The 17,184-nt window shown below is 45.0% G+C and overlaps 1 protein-coding gene across 14 annotated transcripts in view; it reads right to left on the reverse strand.

The window, feature by feature from the left end:
• epb41a (erythrocyte membrane protein band 4.1a) overlaps positions 1 to 12,242 on the reverse strand; it is a 51,089-nt gene extending 38,847 nt beyond the window's left edge. For 11 of the 14 annotated variants that reach the window (XM_013907756.1, XM_013907754.1, XM_013907752.1 and 8 more), the window contains exons 1-3: positions 12,086 to 12,242; positions 1,014 to 1,330; positions 78 to 356 (exon numbers count right to left, since the gene is read on the reverse strand). In XM_013907756.1, the coding sequence (XP_013763210.1) occupies positions 78 to 356; positions 1,014 to 1,322 (588 nt within the window). In that variant the 5' untranslated portion in view covers positions 1,323 to 1,330; positions 12,086 to 12,242. Of the gene's footprint in view, positions 1 to 77; positions 357 to 1,013; positions 1,331 to 11,580; positions 12,038 to 12,085 lie in introns of those variants that run through there. The other 3 variants (XM_013907745.1, XM_013907748.1, XM_013907746.1) reach the window with 3 other exon arrangements.
• Positions 12,243 to 17,184: the final 4,942 nt, after the last annotated feature.

The raw sequence follows: 17,184 nt of genomic DNA on the forward strand, positions 1-17,184 counted from the left end.
TGTCTCTGTGTGTGTGTCTGTGTGTGTGTGTGTGTGTGTGTGTGTCTGTGTGTGTGTGTCTGTGTGTGTGTACTTACGTCCAGCTCACACTCGTACTGAGTGTCGTCCAGCAGTGTGACTTTGATCTGCATGGTCTTGGGTCGGCGCGGCGCTCTGGGAGCTTTGGCTTCTTCTTCTGCTGTTTTCTCGTCCTTTTCTCCCCTACTGCCTTCTTCAGGGCCAGACTCCTCCTCCTTTTTCTCTTTGTCCTTCTCCTCTTCTTTCTCCATGGTAACCTCCCCTTCCTTGTCCTCGTGTTTCTCCTTGTCTTTTCCAACCTTGTCCTCGTCAGTCTCTTTCTTCTCTACCTGGGTAGCCTGACAAAGACACTTCGATGATGAAGCAGTCATGTAGTAACTGATATATTTATATGTGTAAAAACATCAGTGTCTTTGCAAAAAGACTAAAGTGCAATTCATACTACTAATCTGAACACCAGCTGACAACCTTGTTTGGGTTTAATGCCATCACAGGTGAAACTGAGCAGTTCATACTGGAAAACAACAGTTACTGTGTCTAAACCGATGGATGCAGGGGCTGTCAGAGTTATGAAGAGGATGCACATCGTGCTATGGTGCAGTTTTGATGGAGATGTGCATGTCAAGCATTACAGCTCAGCAAAAACTGTGAGATCATCCACACATCTGAGGTGTCACAGTGTAAACTATGTGAACATGTAGCACACGGAGGATCTTAAATAAGTCACAGCGTAATCAGACTTTATAAAGGTGATCCAGGCTACACCTGAAGGAGCCCAACACCACCTTTGTAATGTTTCTCTTGTAGCCTGAGCAGGGAGGAGGCTTCATGCACCGTCTACAGTCAAGAGTCTCAGGTTTGGAAAATGATTTGCTCAGTAATGTAAAAGTTGACGCATCCTATAAGAAATACTTTGCAACTCGATCCATGACACATTTCCTTACATATCACAGGTAAGACCTAAGTCTGTAACACAGTCACCAACACAGGCTGACCTGAGCCTCAGCGCTGCTTACTGAGTGCTGGTCAAGGGCGACCTCGCCCTCTGTTTTTAGTTCAGGTTCGGGGTCAGCGATGGGTGCTTTAGCTTCTTCCTCCTTGTCCTCCTTTTCTCCACCCTCGCTCTCACACTGTGAACGCCTTTTCAGGAGGGAAGAAAAGAGGCGTGTGAGACCGCGGCCAGCAGGGTTGTGGTTTTGAGGTCGGAGCTGGTCGTCCTCTGGAGTGGGAGGTCTGGCGCCCTGGCCAGCTTCCTCCTGCTGCCTCGGCTTTTTCTGGTGACTTTCTGCCTCGTCTGTTGTCATGTCAACAGCTGTGGAGGTAGATCAGAAAATAGAAATGAAATCAGACAGGTTCATGGTTCAGGCAGATTGGCTTTGTGGAGCTTAAAAAACTGATACTTTACCATCATGCATCAGTCCATCATAACAGCGTTACCAATTCACAATCAGACTGATAAGAGAAATGCTTTCTCAGAGATCAAACCTTTCAAACTTTTCTGCAACAGAACGGATCAAAACCCAGCAAATACAAATACACTAATGTCAATTCAGTTGTTAGCAACCTTAAGGTGGTTTATATTGCTTTAGCAAAAAGGAAAGTTTGAAGCCTAATCTTGAAAGTAGAGATAGTGTCTGTCTCCTGAATCCAAACTGGAAGCTGGTTCCACAGAAGAGGGGCCTGAAAACTGAAGGCTCTGCCTCCCATTCTACTTTTAAATACTCTAGGAACAACAAGTAGGCCTGCAGAGCAAGAGCGAAGTGCTCTAATAGGCTGATATGGTACTACAAGGTCATTAAGATAAGATGGGGCCTGATTATTTAAGACCTTGTATGTGAGGAGCAGGATTTTGAATTCTGGATTTAACAGGAAGCCAAAACAGGAGAAATCTGCTCTCTTTCTAGTCCCTGTCAGGACTCTTGCTGCAGCATTTTGGATCAGCTGAAGGCTTTTCAGTGAGTTTTTTGGACATCCTGATAATAATGAATTACAGTCGTCCAGCCTGGAAGTAATAAATGCAGCAGTTATCAAAGTTCCTGTACAACGACAATGTCTGTGGGATGGTTACCAGGATGCTGAATTAACTGGGAATTTATTCAATGAGTATTACAAAACTGCTCAGTGGCTAAAAAATAGAGGTTGTGTTTTGGCTTTGAAACTGACTACATTTGAATCCCAGTGTTTGGTTATTTAGAAAGCATGTGAAATGAACCCCGATCACAGAGAGACAACAAAAACATCTGACCTGACATTATTACAAGCGTTACATCACATTATCTTCATTTAAGATGCCACACTGGGCTGCAGTGTCAGTTTTTCACCACTATTGCTAAAGGGGTGAAAGCTACACTCTCACTTTCAGATGATGCTAATGGCAACATAAAACTCGTGGTGACTGCTGGACGCGTCACTCTTCTGGCAGAACAGTCGTTTTCCTGTCTGCTTGTCACAGTGATCCCATCCCCAGCTCGGTTTGGGATTAATGTGGTCCTATGGGAATTACACCAGGTGGGTGGCTGCATGACCATCAGCTGATGAAGCACAACAGTCAGAAATGTTGCTGCTGTAGCACCCCCCCGCGCACAAACACATCCTCCAACCACACACACCCATATTTTGTTTTAGTAAACAATTAAGCAAATACAAGTAAACTGCAATAAATTACAGGTAGTAATAAAATAAGCTACTAACTCTTTTACGCTGCGTCCACACACGGAGCTGTTTCTGTGTGTTTGGACCTTTCGTCCACATGTAAACGGCGTTTCGAATCACCGAAAACTGAAGTTTTTTTTAAAATGCTGGAATACAGAGTTCGTCACGCAACGTCAAAGGTATGCGCCTTTTTCCACGTCACGCTGTGGCCACGTTATTGTTTACATGAGATGAACTGCAAAATAGCAGATAGAGACAAATACTGTTAATCTGACTGTCTGCAGGTTTACACACAGTTACTGTCCCTCCATTTACAAAGGCAGAGGCGTCACGGTGTGATTATTTTACATGTAGTTGTTTTTTTCATGTGTAATAATGTTCAACATTGCTGTCAACACAGTTTTCAAAAAATGCCTCTCTGTGCAAAATGGGTTCAAAAACATAAACAGCTGTGGGATCCTGTTTGTCCATGAGTTTGAGAGCCCAGCACTGCTCCCGACGCAGGGAAACTAATTCTGTCGCAGAGACCTACGTCGGCACTTGTGCAGGTGAAGCCAAAAGGAGGATTTGCTTCACCATATTGTCTAGCATTTGGCTTGGAATGAAGTTGGTTTGGAAACATATTCAGCGATGCTTCATCTCCTGCTTTGCGTTTGTGTGGGCGCCCCGTCAAAAACCTGTCCATGATGCTAGCAGTGTCCAAGCGTTTTGTTTTTGCTTTTTTTCATACCCCTGCAATGGCTCTGCGCCCCCCCTCCCCCCCCCTCAGGGGGCGGGCCCCACACTTTGGGAACCTCTGATCATTATTAAGAGATGAAAAGCCATTGAATCAACTGAACATATAATTTATTATGAAACAGAAAACTAGATTGTTTTTACATGAGTGATCAGTGTGTGAATTCAAACACTTGCTGCATGCAGGTCCTCGGCCTCTTCAGACTTTCCACAGGCATTGCTGCTTTCATTGATACTTTAGCACTGCTAACCTCATGTGATTAGACAAACTTTAGATGCAAACTGCATCTCTTGTTTACATTATTTACTCGGGGCTCTGTCTGTTGCCCCACTCAACAGGTTGCAAGTTCAACTGGAACCTGAGATCCACAAACCCGTTACTGCTTTATTTTTACAGATGCATTCAGTCTTTTGTTTCTATTCATGATTTTTCACTTTGGAATACATAAACTACTGGACATACTAACTGGAATTAGCAGGCTAATGGTGCAGACTGGTGGAGGCAGGGAACAAACCACCAACCTTCCTCCAGCAGATAACCTGCTCCACCTCCTGAGCTACAGCCACCTCGCAGCTACCTTCAAGAAGTTTTTAGTAAAACCACGGCCCTTTCATTCCTACCTCACAGACCGTACGATTGCACAATTGAACTATTCCTTGGAGCTTCGCTCTCCACCAGACTTCTCTGCAATGTGTCCGGACCCAAACGAGCGGCCATGGAAAAATGGATGGGCTTCGCAGTCGGGTTTCTTTTTGTGGAGAAAAATGACAGAACCGCCCGTGCATAGATTACCAGGGCCTGACATCACAATCAAAGACAAGTATCCACTGCCTTTAATGAACTCCATGTTTGACACTCTTCACGGAGCTGCTATTTTTACCGAACTCGACCTCCGCAGTGCATCCGACAAAGAGATGAATGGAAAACCGCATTCAATACACCACTTTGAATACCCGGTGATGCCGATTGGGCTAACCAACCCCCAGCCATCTTTCAAGCTTTGGTATGTTCTCAGGGATTTTGTGGACAGGTTCGTGTTTGTTTACCCTAGATGACATTCAGATATTTTCCAAGACTCTTGAGGAACACCATGTGGCTTTTCTCACGTCATCTCGAGGAGAACTATGATGTGGGTGACAGGGAGGTGTTAGTAGTAAAGCTCGCTCTGAAAGAATGGCGGCATCTGTTGGAGGCAGCCGAGCAGCCGTTTGCTATCTGGATGGATCATGAAAACCTAACTTACCTGAGGACAGCTAAGAGACTGAGTGCACGGCAGGCACGTGGGTCACTGTCTTTGCCAGGTTTAACTTTTTTATTTCCTACCGTCCACGCTCACGGAGCATCAAAGCCAATGCATTATCACGCCAGTTCGCCACCGACACAATCGCTCTGAGGTCCCAACCATTCTCCCCGCTACAAGCAAGATTGGGTTCATTGCCTGGGATGTGGAGGTCGCCATTCGCCGGTACTGGAGATTGACCCTGATCTGGGTATTGGTCTCGTGAATCGGCGCTATTTACTTGCAGCAGCCCGTTCCACGATTCTGGACCGGGTTCACGCTGCCAAATTCTCATGGCGGACCATTCCATTTCCCCATCATGTCACGCTACACCTGCAAGCCAGTGAGCCACTAGAAAGCCATTCAGTTGCCTTATTACCTCACTCAGCATTTCTCTCCCTCTGTTTCAGTGACCTCTATCCCCGACCCACGAGCCGTGACTGCTTCAGACTCCTGTTAGATTCTCATTTCATGTTTCCGGTGCTTAAGTGTTACTCTTGTGTCTTTGTAAATAAAACCTACCAGTTTGCCTCTGTCTGTATTTGGGTCCATTTTCATGTACTAGCCCCTGCTGCCATAACAGGAATATTAGTCTCTACTATTTCAATTTGTCAGTTAAAATCAGGACAGACAGGTTGTAACACCTACAGGCACATAAAGTTGATGGTGAGAATCCTTTTCTGGCTTAATACCAGGACCAACACTTCCAAGACACTGGAAGCTAACCCACCTAAGTAACTAACCAGAATCTTTATGTAAAAAAGTCAAAAGTTAGTGACCAGGGTTCAGCGGGCAACTGGAGAAAATATATTTACATCCATGGATGAACAACGTTGTTCGTGCATTATCATCTCTGTACTGTGTTTTACTGCTATTGGGTCATAAACTAGATCATTCAATGACTTGACATTCTGACCAGAAGAGAAAATGGTAAATTAATAAGATTAAAGCACCGCAACAGTTCCAAGTCAGCAAGAAACAGAAGGAGACCATGGTGGTGGATGAAGTCCCCAGGGTGGAGAAGGAATGCTTCTTTATAAAGGTAAGAGGTGCCAGGGCTACTGGACGTGAGGGGACACCGCTTTTAACAGGTGCCTCAGATGGGCAGAGATCTGAAGGATGCCAGACAATAAGCTCAGGTTTCTCATAAGTGCTGCCTACAACTCCCTTCCATAGCCCTGCCTGTTTAGTAGTGCTTACTATGGCAGCTGGCGTCCTGTAGGCAGGACAGCATGGCAAGTCTGCATGTTTTCATAACAAAAGGACGCAACAATGAAAAGGAGAAAAGATGGCACTGTCCCAGGGATGCTTCGGGTGGCAAGGAAGTCAGGAAGTCCTCAAGATGTGTAGTGTGATGGCATACTTCAGAGTCAGCTATCTATCTATTATTGTAGGATCTATTGTACAATACAAAGCGCCTTGAGGCGACTGTTGTTGTGATTTGGCGCTATATAAATAAATGAATTTGGAGAAACAGCCGTTTACTCTCACACACTGAGATCTGTCAGTTAAAAAGTCTAAAATCCAACCAACGAGATTAAAATCAAGTTTAAACTGGTTAAGAAGTTTATCGACTAAAAGATGTGGCTGGATAGAATTAAAAGCTGAAGAAAAATCAATAAATACGGGCCGAGCATGAGCTTTAGCTTTAGCATGATGTCAGCTGGTAAAGACTGGCAGATATTTGGTGAACCTCAAGGAGAAGCTCCTCTTCCCAAGAGATATAATAACCACTCTCCGCAGATAGACGGAGAGTGGCAGAGGCCAGGCACCTGACTGCAAAGCCAGGATTTACCCTGTGGAGGCTGGGTGTCAGGACATAGTGGGCAAAGCAGCTGCCCAGCTACTTCATGAGTGACCGGCCCAAACCTGCAGAAAGCCATGAAGGCATTAGGAGAGGAGGCTGAGAAAGCAAGCTTTTGGCTTTGGCTCTGGTGGAAGGATGACAGTTAGCCGGCAACACCACAGTAAAGGCAGCTGCTGGGGGTGCCACAGAGACATCCCCGGTGTGCCACTGCCCCCCACTGGGAGATGTACTGGGATAGGGGGCAAAACATCCATGGATGGCGACCTCCAGTTGATGTGGTGGTGTGAAGACTCCAGTGACACTTAAAGCACCAGGGAACAACTTTGTTAGCTGACCAACGGGTTTCGGCTTGTGGCCTGCATCGGGGTCATCACAAAATACCAAACAGTGTGTGTTTCGATAAAACAAAGAAATACAGGTGAACCAGTCACACATTCACGCATAAACAAGCTGACCAATCAGCATTTAAGGGGGTGGTACTGGCTGATTGGTTGAATCAGAGGCCAAACAGGCTCTGGCCTGAGCCAGGACAGATTTAGGGCTTCAGTTGATGACCTTGCAGCTGACCTTCTGGCACTGGCGGTGACATGACTGGCTCAATGACAAAGCAGGAAACATGCATTAAGCATTAAAACTCTTTGATGTGTAGTATTATTTCCCAGCTGACTGACTCATTCCAGTTTTATTTATCCAAATGCAGTAGCATTTAAAACTATTCTAACTATATATTCTCACAACGACTGTACTGATTCTCATGTATAATTGAAAACTGACATTATTGACATGATGTGAAAACATATACAAAAAAATTACAACTGCAACCATTGCAAAAAGACAAAAACACATTTTTGAATGCACTGAATCTCCAGTTGCTATACAGCCTCAGTGTTTGGATACGCTTACGGTCTCTGATACTATTTTAAGGTATGCTCATAGATTAAAGGTGGAGAGCCAACACGACTAGCACATGAAGTTCCAGAAGCTGCTGGCAGCCCACAGTGCTGAGTGGACACGGGCGTAGCTGCACGAGTGCTGACAGGACAGAGTGCCACAGCTCCAGGTACACTGACGACCGTGATGAGAGCTAAACGCTGTATTTTACAGTTCACATGGTCGGTTTGGTGCGATAAAGAAAAAGTATGCAGATTTAATTTGTGCTGCTGTGTGTGAAATGATGTTGCCAAACACACTGAGCACATCAGGAAGTAAGGAAGAGGTTTCAGCAGAGTTGAGCCGTTGTTCTTAATGAAAGCCTTTCGGTGTTTCTCTGGCCATTGGCTACATTTTTAACTCATTTTCACTCCAGTCCCTGAACATATCACCGTCGCCAGGACAATAGTGTTTTGTTTTGTTGACCTATGAATCAGTCAAACATAAAAAACACACCGAACTCAAAGAATGAACCTGTGATGTGTCTAACACATAACTCAGCAAACAACACATCTTAAACTGTATCTTTAGGCTCTATGTTACCAGCAGCAAAAAAACCGCACAGACCTTTTCTCATTTCTGTGGTTCTATGAAAAATGCCAAAGATAACCCAGTTTGACAAACAAAACATAACAAGGTGATTCCCAAAGAGTTATTAACCGAAATTAGGCAACTCAGCTCAGTTTAAAGGCGAGTTAGTCAAGTACGGGACAAAGGAATACCGTGTAGGCCTGGAAAAAAAGAATCCATGATTTAGAATATTGAATATAAAATGATGTTCATTTAGAAAAATATGGTCTAAAAACAAAAAGAATATAAATGAAAAAAGATGATGCGTTGTAAGGTGACCCTTTAACCGGGAAGCACTGGCCCAGAGTTTCTCAGGAACATGCTGCTCACACGTGGCAACACAACAGGATAGCAACAGTGTAACACTCGGCTCAGCACCTCACACCTCGCTAAACAATGGGTGACATCACGGTGGCCATCTTTTATGTACAGTTTATGCTTTAAGCATAAAACGCCGAACACCATCAACTAACTAGAATAATACTGAATCCGTACAAATGAAAGTTACAAGGATAACAAAGAGATACATTTGTGACATGAGACATATTTGGCTTTCTAAAAGAGCAACGATATAAAAGTGACTACTGCTGAAATATAATCGACATGTGTTTTAAAGCACACTTACTTTTTACATTTACAATTTTCAGAAGGCCCAGTTAGCACCAGTTGGCACCATTATAATGGTTATAAGACACTTCTCTGTCTTCTCTGTTTGAGGTGTGGAAAGACAGACACAGTATTACTGACATTATGTCACAATAACCTGCTCGGGCTCCATGTCTAATGCTCGTCACAGCCCGCAGTCGCTGTGCTGTAGAGCGCCGGCTGTCTTTCCACCCTTGAGAGACTTGATCACCGCCTTGGTCTCGTCAGAAGTGAAGGCACCAGTGTCCACAACGAGTTCATCATTTTTGGCTAAGTCATCATCCAACAAAGGCATATCTGTGGCAGGTTGATTCAGGAGATCTTTGAAGTGCGCTACCCAGCGCTTATCGTGGTCTTTCTGCGTGAGGAGAGGTCTGCTGTCAAGGTGACGGTAAGATCGCGCACGATCCGGAATAGCGTTCTCGTATCGTTCCGATCAGCAGCTTTCCGCTCGACCCATTTGCGTTTATCCTTTCGACAGCTTCGCTTCACCTGCCAATCGGGGCGTCGGTACCACTCCTCTGCGGCTTGCTGTTGTTTATTTCATGCCGTCTGATCCCGGGCGATTTTCGCTCTTCGTTGTTCATTGACTAGCTGCCATGTTCGATCTTGGATTCAACGTTCCTCGAAGGTCCCTCTTCACCGACCGATGGCATTTTCGACGCTGGCCACCATGGCGGTTCGAAGGGCAAGTGGAGGAGGGGTTAAGTAAGTCAGATTATAGTGAGATCAGAGCCAAGAAGTGGTAGAAATGCTTTATATAGTGCACAGTCAAACTATATAATGGTGTCTTTGATTTTGTCTGAAAGTACAGATATAGACACAGATTTTAAGGCATGAGGCCTGTGTTTGGGCACATAGTGGCCCAGTACCAACAATCACAGTATCATTAGGTGGATTTCTAGGTTCAAATTAGGTCAGTGACATGAAGTGATATGACAAGACAGACCAAGCAGTTTAAAAGAGGTGCTAAGGTTTAGGCTGAAAGGAAGGCCTGGTTCACCGGAAACATCAGCAAAGAGTAAAACGTACTTAAGTGTATCTGTATTTCTGACTGCACGGTAGCCTGTGTCAGAGCGCTAAAATTGAGCTTAAGCGCTAAAAGCGGCTTTAAAATAATCTGGGTGGGATTAAAGGCTGCAGTGTGCAGATGTGGAGCACAGAGGATGCTGATGTTAATCAGTAACTACTGCATGAGCCTCCCTCCTCACACACTCATGATCTACACAGTGCCACCGTGTTTGGGGAGAGAAAAAAACATGGAATTCGACCTGACCCAGATGAATCTGTGGCAAGGATTCATCGTTATCCAGCGAAGGAAAAACAAGTTCTGAAACACAAAAACATGTGAATCCATGCACAGCATCTGTGTGAAGAGAGGGCAGTATGGGGTCACACCGAATCAGCAGGCATCAGTGACAACGATGGAGGCAGTCAGCATAGAAACAACACACAGCTCTGAGCATCTGAGGGCTGGGCAGGTAGAGACCATCGTTCAGTTAACAATCGTTTTTATCAATGACCTTTCTTTCTGATGAAAGCAAGACAATAACTAAATAAACACTAATAATCGAAGGAAAGGAAACGATGATGAAATGTAGCAAAACTTTCATTAACGAATAAATAAACAAAAATCCCGGAGAGACAAGATCTCATCAGAAGTGCTCGAGGTGCAGAGCAAGGAGTTTGAAAGTGAGCAGGTCAGAAGAAGAACCTCCCTACGGTTAGGTGGACACATTCGATGTGTTTGTCATGAGTAGCACGTTACTGTAACCAGATTACTTTTTTCAAGTAACAAGTAATGTAAGGGATTACTATTGCAGAAAAAGTAGTTACATTACAGTTACATTCCCGTAAGCACGCTGCGTTACAGCGTTACTAAACTGTGATTTTGTTTGTGAGAGTGTCTCGTGACAATGACGTACGAGCGTGTGACGTCCGTGGCAGCAACAGACGTGGATAACATGGAGTGATGGAGAGAGTACGCGTTGTGGAAGTAATCAGATTACTGTGAGTTTGAATCTGTTAAAAGTGACACAAACATCAGCGTCTGCTGTTCACTCTGTGTGGGAAGGAAACTTCTTTCTGCAGCGAAAAAATGAAACTTCAAATCTGAGCGAGCAGCGAGCGCGCCGCCACGGCAACGTGACATTCACAGAGAAACCCCCGGACCCCCCCACTGACATGACCGCTGTGGGCAAACCTCCACCCGCCCCACTCCTGATAAACAGGTGGCAATAGATTTAAGAGCTGCTGAGTCTTTGATTCTATTTATTTTCTGCTGTGTTTTACTCGCATCTATTTGAAAGAGTGTAAACACAAAACATGATTTTATCTGCTGGAACATGCAGACGATAGGTTTCCATGTTAAACACGTTTCTGCCAGTCAGAGAATGTTGCAAATAATTTAATATTTGCTTGATGCATAAAGTTAAAAAGATGAAAACTAATAAAACTTTTTCATTGGATTCAGTTTCATATGATGGATTATGCAGAAACAGTCGAACACGGCTGAAAGCTAACACTGTTGCTTTATTACATATTCAGGTTGTAACTCATGTTTTTGAAAAACAACTAAGTAACTAATTACTTAATCAGTAATGTAACAGGATTACTTTTTGGAGATGTAATCAGTAATTAGTAACTAATTACTTTTTTCAAGTAACTTGACCAACACTGCTGGTCAACAGTCACACTTTGCTTCCTTGACAGTGAAATTTTTGAAGGCCTAATAACGCACCAAAACTGCAGAGAGATACTATTGAGACCTTGAGAAACAGTCTGCAGACGTGTATCGTGTTCTTTGCCTTGTTTTAGTGTCTGACTTGGAACACTGAATGAATATGAAGTAGCAGTGAGATGTGTCTGATGTGCTGTGACAACAATGGATGTGGCAGCATGTAGCAGACAGCAGCGCTATAAAACCACCGAGAGCATCCACACCTCGTTGCTTTCTTCTGCTGCGCTTGAACTGAAGTGAAGAACTTTTCTCCGTCTCACCGGACAATAATCAAAGAGTCCAGTCCTCATGATGATGATGATGATGATGATGCGCTCTGCTGTGAGCGCTGCAGGCCTGGGTACCAGAGCGCGGTGCTGTTCATGCTCATAATGTATGAAAGCACGAAACGGAAGCATCTCTTGGTGCGCTGGTTGTGTAACACGAATGCGCGGATTGCGGTGGTCACGGATAAAGAAGTAGTGCATCCGCTCATGCTGTTACATCATCGCTGTATCATCAGACACGACCTTCTACCATGCAGAAATCATCCAAACTCCACTAACGCTGTTTTTCTGACCCGTTTTCCTGCATTTTGCTGCCGTGACTCAGTCAACACTACAGCCCGGCGCTGAGCGTGGGACAATAAAAGGGGCGGTAGGTGTACCTGTCTGCAAATGGCGCTGGATGTGTGCGTGAGCAGCTCGTGTGATGCCGAGGATCACTCACCCGCTCACCTCAGAGCATCCGAAAAGAACAGGTCCTGTTTGAAAGCGGTGTCAGCGTGCACTCGTCCTCACAGGCATCAGTTAGAGAGCGCGCTCATTCATCAGCGTTATCAAGCGGCTTTAACAAAGTGTTTGGGTACCAGGCGCCAGATGGCACTTTGCCCTGAGCATTGTCTGACAGACAGCGGTACGTGCAGGCTAGAGGTGCATGTACGGACCGCTTCGTTGTCATGTCAGCAACAGCCGCCTCATCGTAAGGCAGACCCTACCCTGTCCACATACAGCAGTACTCAACAGCCTTAATATATGCAGTCAGTTCTAGGACCTGCTGCATTCTCTGGGCATACTTATATGGCACTTTATACAACACTCACACATTCATACGAGCACCACTGTGCAGTAAACCACACTGTAAACATACAACACTATTTATTTATTTCTCCTGATTTGTATATTTGTACACTTAAAATACTGTTCATATGTCTGCGCTGAGTGGGAGCTGCTCTGTATCTCACTGTGTGTGTACGGTGACAGTAAAAGGCATTCTGTTCTATATCCTGCTTCAGAGAGCAACTTGGTATGAGTATGCTGCTAAGGATATCTGGCATGCAGGCTTGTAGATGTCCTGCTCGACCTCCTGAGCTACATCCAAGTAAATGCAGAAACAATACCACTACAGCTTAGAAACAACAAAGTAGCTAAAGAGAAAGCCAGCCTGTAAGACAACAATGAGGAACAACACGGCCCACTTTACACCCTCTGCCACCCCCTTCCTTCTACAGAAGGGTGGAGTTTTGAATGTAATGAGACCAGTGTATATGTAGAAGTAGCCAATGCTAGCAGAGCAGACAGCAGCGTTCACCAATCAGAGCTCAGGAAGCTGCTGCTCCTGGCAGAGCTCCACCATCAGTAACCAAGGGTCCCCGCCATGAAATCAGTGCATCCATCATCAGTGAGCCACTGGAAACAGCAGCAGCTAGAAATGAGCTGAAATGATGTACAAGGTTGATTTTCTCTTTCTGATGAAATTTGAAAGCAGCCTGCATCGGACAGCTCGTGTGGCAAGCAGAAAGATCTCACAGGTATCTGGACACTCGCTGTTATATAACAGGCCAACAATCACACGATCTCATGTGAAACAAGATCCTGTGATCCGAGCAGCCAGAGGAGCTCGTGGATGAGCTTTTAGATCCTCTGAGGAAGAGCGCAAACATGCTTATTCACACTTTCTCCACAAAGCAGAATTATTGGTGCGCTGCACGACGCCAGGAACCAGAGACCTCTGACACGCATGTTTGTACGGCAGCTACAAACTAGTGATGCGCGATTCCACTGATTCCCTTTCTGATCCGATACCAAGTAAAATCCAGGGTGGTATCGACGATACTGACCCGATACCACCCTGGATACTCTGTACAAAAACGTAATGTTTCATTGTGTTTCATAATACAACATAGAATTGCATTATGTAATTGTAATAATAATATAGCTTCATAATGATTACAGGACATCAGACTACTTGTTCTCATTGCTTAATGATGCAGAGTTCACCATATAGAAATAAAAACCTGAAGTTGTGCTATTTGAACACGTTGCCTGCAGCACTAAAGGACTCCGTGAGAGACGTCTGTCTCGCCCTAGCAGCACCTGTCCCTGTCCTCCTCTTCAGTCTCAACATACGCTCGTCATATTCTGTGATATGATTTACTCTGAGGTGTTTGATGAGGTCAGCGGAGTTACCACAACTCCTCACTTTCTTGCCACATGTATCGCAAACCACGTCTTGGCTGTTTGTGGAGGTAAAATACGTCCACACATGACTCCAATTACACTCAGCCATTGTTGTGAGTGCGCACACCAGGGGCTGTGACACAGTTATACAGCCCTGTTTCACACATGACTATGAAAGGCAGAAGAGGAAGTAGTTCCTGCCAATTTAGACGATCCGAATGATATAGTTTCTTTCCACTGTGTTCCTGTCAATGAAAAACTACAAATTTACTCCAGAGTACTAACACATCGATGTTTTAATATGAGAATCGATTCTAGAACAGCACGGTGGCACGGTGGTTAGCACTGTTGCCTCACAGCAAGAAGGTCCTGAGTTCAATTCCACCATCAGGTCGGGGTCTTTCTGTGTGGAGTTTGCATGTTCTCCCCGTGTTTGCGTGGGTTCCCTCCGGGTACTCCGGCTTCCTCCCACCGTCCAAAGACATGCAGCTTGTGGGGATAGGTTAATTGGATAATCCAAATTGCCACTAGGAGTGAATGTGAGTGTGAATGGTTGTCTGTCTGTGTGTTGGCCCTGTGACAGACTGGCGACCTGTCCAGGGTGGACCCCGCCTCTCGCCCTATGACAGCTGGGATTGGCTCCAGCGCCCCCCGCAGCCCTGAAAAGGAGAAGCGGTAGCGAATGGATGGATGGATTCTAGAACATAAATTACTGGTATCAGAAGAATCGATATTTCAGTGTCGATCCGCACACCACTACAGCAAACAGACAGCAGCAGTTATCAGTCAGACTAGATCAGGTAAAAATGTATTTTACATGTGGAGGAAAGCTTTAACTTTTCCAAAATCCTTCAAATATCTCTCTGTATAAAGGAAAGTGCTAGGAACGAGCTACATGATCAATGCTTTCAAAGGAATCTGATGTTTTTGGTATGCAGTGATAGTGTCTGTTTACACATATGTGTTTTTACACACGGGACATTTTAAGCTTAAATGTGGAATATTATTGTATTTCTTGATGATTGTTCTGTGAACACCACAGACCCACACAGCGTTCACAGTTAAATTGTCTTTATTGTACAGATTTTGCACACACACGATGCCTCCTCCTCGCCACCTCGACCACCGAGCTTCCTGTTCGGCACCTCGTGTTTCCCAGCTTGCAGCTGTGCTCTCACACGCCTCCCTTCGCCGGAGAGAGTTGGTCAGCCTAATTCCCTCCACCTGGCTCACTGTAGCGGAGCCAGAGACCACAGCCCTGCCATGTCCTATAAGTCATTTTAGTTCAGATTTATTGGTGGTGCCGGTTTACAGTCAGCTCTTTGTGCTTCTTCTGAAAGTTCTTAAAATGAAACATGTCTTTAAAATGTATTTCAGTGAAAGGACAAACATGCCGCCTGAGTCGGCACAAAGGAAGAGCGTACCAAGTAAGCTGCGAGACACGCCCCCATAGATACAGCACCGTGGTTATAATTGCCATATCTAAGCCAACTCATGTGCTTTTGTCTGAGCGCTGGTCTGTTCACCACACTGCTCCTCACATCGGCGCTCTTTACAATCAGATCTGTTCTTGCATTCACACAGACGCTCCTTCCCCCATCACTTTACAAAAGGCCACCGTTGCAACCCCCTCCTCCTTCACGTGCATCCTCCAACCCCCTTCCACACAGGAGCAGGTGCTAAGCCAGACTGTCTGCTGAGGTGAAGCGTCAGCCATTAAGGGAATTAAAAACAATCCTAAAATGTACAGGAGTGAAATTAAAAATGGGGTAATGTGCTCAGACTGTTTTGTTCCACTTAAAAGACGAGCTGCAGCATTTTGCACAACCTGCAGACGCCTAATGGACGCATCACTAACCCCACAATAAAGCGCGTTACAATAATCCAGCCTAGATGTAACAAAGGCATGGATTACTGTCTCAAAATGCTGTTTCGATAAGATGGGCTGTATTTTGACTAATTGCCTCAAATGAAAAAAGCGAGATCTTACAACAGACCTGGCTTTCAAGTTTAAGATCTGCCTCCATTTTAACTCCCAGATCAGTGATGACTGGTTCAACATACTGTGCCAGCGAACCAAGATCTATAGTAGTGGCCTCAGAAGAGCCACCAAGAACCATCACTTCTGTTTTCTGCTCATTAAAATGTAAAAAGTTCAAAGCCATCCAGGCCCTTATTTCATCAAGGCATCTACGCAGAGGGTCTACTGAGAAGCCATTTATCTTTATAAGTGGGAAACAACAGTGGAAAGAAATCCAATGTTTCCTGAAAATAGAGCCAAGGTGTTGAAGATGTAGGGAGTAAAGAAGCGGGCCTAAAACCGAACCCTGTGGGACCCCACAGTGCAGAGAAGCAGCAGAGGATGCAAACTCCCCGAGTTTCACAGAGAAATCCGCTCTGCCAAACAGGATCTGAACCACTGCAGAGCGGCACTGCTAACACCCACCAACTGCTCTAAACGGGAAATTAAAATGTTATGATCCGCTGTATCAAAGACAGCAGTTAAATCTAACAGCACGATAATAACACACCTGAGTCAGTTGGTAAAAACACATCATTAAAAACTCTTAAAACGGCAGATTAGGTACTATGTAAAGCTTTAAAACTTCTAAAGTATCGTGTTCTTCTATAAAGGACATTTATTGCTTGTAAACCACCTTTTCAAGAATTTTGGGGGTAAAGTAGGAAATAGGTCTGTAATTTGCAATAATATCAGGATTAAGAGCAGGTTTCTTAAGTAGAGGCTGAATCACTGCATGTTTAAGATTCACAGGTACAACACCAGAGGACAGACTACTATTTACTGCGTTTCATCCGAGAAACTTCTTCAGTAATAAGAGCGATTGGTGGAGAGTCCCAGATTTTAAGACCTACTGGGAGATGTCCCTTATGCTGGGCTTACACGCGATTTTTGGCTCATTTTGAGCATTTTTCAGTCGTGCGACCGTTTTGGTGATCGGCCCGAGTTTCGCCTTCATCGTGCGTCGTGCATCGTGTAGTATACGTGGGGTAACGAGAAGCGATTAACACCTCACGACCAGCTCCCGATCATCAATCGCTTGGTCGTAAGAAAATCAAACCTGGTTTGAAATCCTGTCGGCCGTCGTGAGGCTGTCACCGCAGCCTCTCACACTGCGCAGACACAGAAATGAAAGTGAAAAGACGGAGCAGCAGTGCAGCGTGTGACCTGGACACAAGCGATGGAGGCACAACTTGTAGAACTATGGCTCATCCGAGCCTTTTCGATGTGGCCTCACAAAATTATCACGACCACAACAACCCTGAAAATAGTTGGATCTACATGCTGCTCAGTCACAGCTGATCATGTTTTTCATTAGCAATTTAGCAAAGCTGATGGTGGTGTGTCTG

The sequence above is a fragment of the Pundamilia nyererei genome, unplaced genomic scaffold, assembly GCF_000239375.1.
Source record: "Pundamilia nyererei isolate P.nyererei 1_Seehausen unplaced genomic scaffold, PunNye1.0 scaffold00509, whole genome shotgun sequence".
NCBI classification, from domain to species: Eukaryota; Metazoa; Chordata; class Actinopteri; order Cichliformes; family Cichlidae; genus Pundamilia; species Pundamilia nyererei.